The following is a 7,312-nucleotide window of genomic DNA, read 5'->3' on the forward strand; positions in this document are numbered from 1 at the left end:
ATGGGATGGGAATGACAAAGGATGAACGTTTGTGTTCTCGTTCTCTCATGGATGTTTCCATGGTGGAGACGACACCATCTAGAGGAGAGGAGAGACGACAACAACAAAAAGAAAGAAAAAAAAAATTATGGATCCGGTAGATACAGAGTTGGATGGTTCCCTCCCTAAAAAGGAGTTTGATTTCTTTTTCTATATATTTGATTTAGTCATTCTAAAAAATTTAAAATAAATACAACAACTCATCCAAGTCTATTACTTTTATCATATGATTATTATTATCGTTTCTTTTTTATCTTTTTGAAATATGTGAACTTAAATAATTATCTCTAGTCTGAAGTAAGCCACACATAAATGAGGGGCAAAAGTCAGTAAATAAAAATATAGATAAGTGAAGTCGTTATTTATACCCTTCCTGTCACATATTTCCATACCACTGCTATAGTGCTATTTTCATCATTTACTCTGGAAACAATAAACCCTAATTCCGTTAAAGACATTTCCTTTCTAAAAATGGAGACGATGACATCAATGATGGAGCTCGACAAGCTCCCAGACCCATTCTCTCTACCTTTCCAACACCTTTCTTGTTCACCAAACAGAGTATTCTCCGGCGAAAGCTATACCAACAGCCACCCCACAACACCACCGCTGCAACCACAACCATCCTTTTTCAGTCACTCGATGCCACCGCCATCTCCATCCAAGACCTCATGTAAGCCGGTTCCAGTAGATGCGATGAGGGAGATGATATTCCAGATGGCGGCGTTGCAGCCAGTTCAGATTGACCCGGAATCAGTGAAGCCACCGAAGAGACGAAACGTGAAGATATCGAAGGACCCACAAAGTGTAGCGGCGAGGCACCGGAGAGAGAGGATTAGTGAGCGGATTCGGATACTTCAGAGATTAGTTCCCGGTGGTACAAAGATGGACACGGCGTCGATGTTGGAAGAGGCTGTCCATTACATGAAATTCTTGAAAAAACAAGTGCAGTCTTTTGAACAGGCGGCTGCTGGTGGTAGTATGGCGGCGATGGTAAAGAAAGAAGCTGACGTCGGTGGTTTGCTGCTACACCGGCGGCATGAATCGTGGTGGTGATCGATACGGTGATATGGCAGTTTGATGATCATTTGATCGATGATATATTTTATAGAATGTAAAGATCTATGATTTTAATGCTGTTAATTGGATTGTAGTTTAATCGGTGGGAATTTGAATTTATGAAACCATTTACTAATAAGTTACAAAATAAGTTTAACTTTTGTTTTAGATAGAGGATAGCCTCTTTTGGTTATTAAAATTATAATTTAAAGGAATCATGTTAGAATATACAAATTAGTGACGTACATGTTAAACGATCGATTGTTTATTAATTATCTGATTTTTTTTTCTAATATAAAAACTATCTTAAAACAAGTTTTCATCTAAATACATTGAAACCTCATAACGATTTAGAAAATTATTATTATTATTATTATTATTATTATTATTATTATTGTTGTTTTAATAGAAATCTGTTAGTTGATAAAATTATTATTATTATTATTATTATTATTATTATTATTATTGTTGTTGTTGTTTTAATAGAAATCTGTTAGTAGAGTGAAATTTGAAACGAACTGTGGGGTTGTTTAGACAGTATGATTTATAATTTATTTATCTTTTTTTTAATAGTTTAGCAATAGCTAACTTGTTGCAATTTTTTAATATTTGCTTTTATTGAATGGTAAATCAAAATATTGATATAGGAATGACTCTCTAGTTCATTGATAAATATTTAGGATAATTATAAAAAATAACAGTTGTGCATAATAGATATTATAAAATCACCACTATATTATAAAACGACTATATTTTAATAGATATCATAAACAACCATTAAATTTGAAAAAGGATATAAGTAAAAAAGAAAAGATAAAAGAATATTTAGTATTTGAAATTGTGTGACATTTAAAACTTATATAGATTTTCGAGCTCAATTTACTATATATAAGAAAAAGACCTCTTTTCTTCTTTTTTCACACTTCAACTAGAAAATGTATGATGTCGACACATCCAATAGTCGTTTACAACAAAAGAGAAAGCAAGATAATCTTATCCCTTAAATTCCTAGCATGTGAAACTCAGTTTGATGATAATTATAATAAGTTAATCTAAATAAAAAATAAATAAATATAATATCCATAAAATCACTAGAAAAATAAATAAATAACAGAGTTGATTCGATTCTATCTTAAAAAACCAGAATTGATGAAAACATTATATGTATAACAAAAGTCACAAGGTGTCAAAAAGACTCGTGGGATCCCGAACCCGTGAACTCTGATCCTATATAGATGATATTTGTTTATAAAATCGGGGGCGGGGGCGGAGGGGTGGGTAGTCTCGTCCCGAACCCCACTGAGGACTCCGTTAATATATATATATATATATATATATATATATATATATATATATATATATATATATATATATATATATATATATATATATATATATGAGAGAGAGATAGAGAGAGGTAGGTTCCGTTGAGATTAAAAATAAAATAGAGATCTTGAGATTCAACCTCAACCACGTATTTCACATTTGCGGCTCTAACCCTCCGGCGTATTAGTACGACAGACTTCGTATAATCTTAAATGATTATACAACGCGGCATGTTCTTTTCTTATCCGCCACCATCCCCACCACCATTACCACCACCTCTAAGACCAGCCGACCCCACCACTGTCACCTCTGTTAGTTATACCACCGCCACCTCTGTCACCACCACCTTTTCTGTCACCAACTATCATAATCATTTATGATTACTCAGCCTGTGAACAGACATATATGTATAGTCAGTTATGATTAGACATATACATATACATATGTATAATAGTCTATGATATACCTTTGTGTCATATATTCATTTATGATTACCCATAACCCATTGTTGCCGGTATTCTAGAGCATTAGAGCGACAAATAAAAAATATATGGCTGAGGTTGAATCTCAAAATCTCTACTTTTTTAATCTCAAGTGAACCGTCCCATATATATATATATATATATATATATATATATATATATATATATATATATATATATATATATATATATATATATATAATACCAATGACTTTGAACTTCCAAAATTCAATAAAATACAATATTTTTAAATTATTAGTATAACGTTTTTGAGATGTTATAATAATTTTGTTTTAAACATGTAAAATTATGATATAAATAACTATTTTTATCCAAAATAGCTTCTTTTAACCCCCAAAAAACTTCTTTTAACCCAAAGAATACCTTCGTGCGCCCAAAAAAGTCTATGCAAATGTGGGTGGAGAAATGGGGGTGGGGGCAGGGGCGGAGGAATGCAATTCCCGCCCTATTTGCCAATGTTAACATCCCTAGTCACAAAACAATGAATTTTATTCTTCAGCCTATTTTCCATTAAAACTTCAAACTAGTTTTTCAGGGAAAAAAAGGTTTGAAACTCATAATTTAGTTCAAACTTGTAAAAAGTTAAAACCCTAAAAATAACAAAAATATCAAATATAAGTGCTAAAAATATGTTTAGGGCTCGATATCTATTTGTGGAGCATAAAAACATATAAATTTGATTTTAGTTTATTTTTTTCAAGAAAAAAAAACAAAAAAAAAACCATGGGTAAATAAGCATGTTCATTAATAAATAGTTTTTATTTCTTCTTTATTTGGACTTTGTCCTTTTCGGTTATCGAGCCAAACCGTTAACCTCTTCCCACCGATTTTTGCCCTCAATTGAACGCTTAATATATGCAAGGATAATAACATCGATTGAAATCAGTAACCTCTTCCTACCAAATTATCAAAAATCACTATAGTTAATAAATTTTAACAATCACCGAGGCCAAAGTGTAATCACTGAAAATGATCCAGGTGGATGGTCGAAAGCCCGACAAAGAAAATCTGAGACTTCAAAGCACGGAGGACAACTAACAAATTTCTATTTAGCAGGCTTCTCGAGTGGTACAATGAAGGGGGAAATATGGAAACCTTTTAGCCAATTCGGAAAGGCGTTCGATGTTTACATGGGTGGGAAAAAAAGACTTTCGGAGACACTACTTCGCCTTTGTCAGATTTAAGGACATGAATGACATGAGATGTTGGAATACAAGCTCCAAGTAATCAAATGTAGGAATGTGGTCCTTAACATCAAGTCATTAAGGCTTTGGGACGAAGAAAACTTCTATGTGATTGTGGATAGGTTTGGACGGGTCATCGAGCAGTTTTACAAAATGTTTAGTAGAAAAGTGTGACAACCGTCAAATTCTGGTCAAGTCAAAGTCAAACAAAGTCAACAAGTCAAACCAGTCAACTCAGTTAACCCTTGTATATTAGGGTTTACGTTATGAAATTACTGTGCAACTCGCTATTCTAATGAGAAATCATCAATTGAAAAGTTTGTATATCTAGATTTTCTTAACCTAAAACTGTGGTAAGTAATGAACCAAAGCGGTAAAACAATATTGCATACTCATCGAGAGTGAGTAAGATCCTTAAACATGGCTTAACGGGGTTTACGGACCTTGTGTTGCGAAGCCAAACACTCAAAAAGGTCACAAAAGAAGCCTCTCCCAATCTCTTTCACTCTATATCTCTCTCTCTTAAAAATCTCTCCCAAATCTCTCTTAAAAGTTCCTATAACTTTTTGAAAAATCATTCGGGTCATCCCGACCCTTAACCGGGTCAAAAGTCGCTTAAAACAGGGTAAAATGGGTAAAACAACCTAAAGGAACCGAAACCACCCCTTGGGGAGCGAACCCTCTTAGGGCCGAAGGTCCCCTATAGGGACCGAACCTGCTAAGAACCGAAGCTGGAAGAGCCGAACCCGAACCTCGCATAGGACCGAACCCGAAGGTCCTCTCGGACCGAACCCTCCTTTCTCCTTCGCCTTCGGATCATCTCGCCTTCGGGCCATTTCGCTTCACACACCTTCGGTCCTATCCTCACAACTGAGCTTCGGTCCCACCCTCTAAAGGAGCAAACCCTCGCACCTTCGGTCCCCCATGCGAGAAGCCTCACAGATTCAGCCTTTCTTCCTGGTTTTCGACTCCGACTTCATTTTAGGCCCGTTTTTCATTATTTTTGCGTGGGATTTTCACCTAAAATCATGTTTGAACATATAAAACCCCATACTTCATGAATAATCATGTTTTTGATTGCAATCATTGCCCAAGATTAGTGGGTGGGATACTTAAGGTGGAGTGTTGGCTTTGCTTTAGTGTATCACAGAAGCAACCACCCCATGCCCACTCCATGACCAACTCTTGTCCTTCCAACATAACTAGTCATTCCATAGTTCCCATCATTTTCCAGCCACACACTTGGTCAAGGGCTAGAAAACCCTCCTCTCACCTCACATTTCTCTCATTTTTTCTCCAAAAGATGAACACCTTTCTCTCTCAATTCTCTCTCTAAATTTCAAAATTCAAGGCCATTCTCCAAGATTTTCTTCTGCTTTTGGTAAGTATTATCATCCCCCACATGATTATTTCACTTCCTTCTACTCAAATTATTGATATCTTACACAAACATCGTCACATTCATGTTAGATCTTCGAACCTTCAAAGCATCTTCTTAGTGTTATTGAGTAGAACACTTCTTTTCTTCAACATCCATCCACTAATAACACACAAGGTGAGTTCATACCCCTATCTTTTCACTTTTTTCTTAAGTTTTAAGGGGGGGGGGGGGGGAATACAAGTTAAAACACCAAGAACACAACTAAACTCATTCAACAACTTTCATCAGAAAAGTTTAACTCCATTCACGGACTGTTTTGGTGTACGTAAATATTTTAGTTTTCAAAACGGTATTAGGTGCAAATAGCTAAGATTTATACCTTTAAAATGACTACTTGCACATCTCCATACGATTTTTCTACAATTTATGGTGATTTTTACAAAACTGTCTATCATTTCAAGAACAAATCCGGACCAGTCTGTGATTATGGACTTTTTAACACAAGTTGGAGGTCACTAAAAATCATAATAAAATTTATGAACAAACTATACCCATTTTCCAAACTCTCAGAATTTACGGATTCTAATTTGTACCTTTGATGATTTTTCTATTAATTTTCTAAAAACGGTAATAGAAATGTTAACACTAGACAAATGTTATCAATTTCATTTGCACCTTGTAACTTGTTGAGCAAGGTGTGTATCATTATGTGAATATATGTTTTTACATTACATGTCATTTTGTCTTGGTGTATTGACATACATCAGAAAACAAATGGATTTTTACCTACATAAGTATGGTAATTAATTAATTGTTATAAACAAAGTTTACATCCATTATATACAAACAATTGACAAACTATGGAAGTATAGTTTATGTTGCTTTTACATTATAAACAATTATAATAAACTATAATAGGTATAGTTTATGTTTCATTACATTTCAAACTCTTTACCTAAGGTTTTCAGTTCACGTAAATCTGTTAAAGAATAAATTTGTAAGACATTCGTTTCGCGTTACATCCAAGTAACAAAATCAAAAGTCCTGTAAATTGTAACCAAAGTCTCTTGTAGGGAGAACATGATAGTTGTGTATAGATCTATATTGGGTCTGACAAACCCACACCTGAGCTGCATGCAACAGCTAGACCGGCAGGTCTGAGGTGACAAGTGTCATTTAACTTGCGACGCCTAAAGAACGACGAGTTACGAGGCCGTCTGAGCATAGTATGGTTATAATAGTTCCGCATGTGGTATTATCAAAACATAAGATTTATAGGTTTTACTTCTAAATTTAACAAGTTTATGTCGATTTAAACTTGCATAAATTTCTTTAAGTATGGTAAAATACTTGTACACTTCGGTCTTCACTTTTAAGATTACAATGCATTACATAAGAAAATATGGGATCTTTCTTGAACAAACATCACTTTTACAAGAAAAGGATTTTAACATCACCTTCAAAAGCTTATGAACTCACCAACTTAATTGTTAACACTCTTTCAAAACTACTTGTATTCTCAGGAAATCCATAAACAGGTAACCAAGTGCTTTTGATGATGGGACGTAAGGCATCAAACATTTCATTTTTGTCAACAATGTAATTGATTTGGAAACATGTAAACTCACACTATGGTGTAACTTTTTCGATTATATTTATGTTGGTTGTGTTTACTTTGATCACTATTGCAATTGTTGTTATGATACTATACATGAAGTCCTCCACCCCCGGACGTTTCTGCCATCCTTGGTTTGGGGGTGTGACAGATTGCTATCAGAGCACGGTTTATAGTGAATTAAGTATATCAAACCACATAAGAT

The 7,312-nt window shown here is 34.4% G+C and overlaps 1 protein-coding gene across 1 annotated transcript; it reads left to right on the plus strand.

The window, feature by feature from the left end:
• The first annotated feature begins 418 nt into the window (after nt 1-418).
• LOC145033863 (transcription factor HEC2-like) lies at nt 419-1,332 on the plus strand. The gene has a single exon (XM_078982359.1). The coding sequence runs from the start codon at nt 511-513 to the stop codon at nt 1,093-1,095; it is 585 nt and encodes a 194-aa protein (XP_078838485.1). The 5' UTR covers nt 419-510; the 3' UTR covers nt 1,096-1,332.
• The last annotated feature ends 5,980 nt before the right edge of the window (nt 1,333-7,312 follow it).

The sequence above is a fragment of the Lactuca saligna genome, chromosome 3 (assembly GCF_052625555.1).
Source record: "Lactuca saligna cultivar CGN05327 chromosome 3, ASM5262555v1, whole genome shotgun sequence".
Lineage (NCBI taxonomy): Eukaryota > Viridiplantae > Streptophyta > Magnoliopsida > Asterales > Asteraceae > Lactuca > Lactuca saligna.

Bases quoted from the DNA above. Each gene is read 5' to 3' on its own strand.
- LOC145033863 (XM_078982359.1), top strand. From the start codon at position 511: ATGGAGACGATGACATCAATGATGGAGCTCGACAAGCTCCCAGACCCA.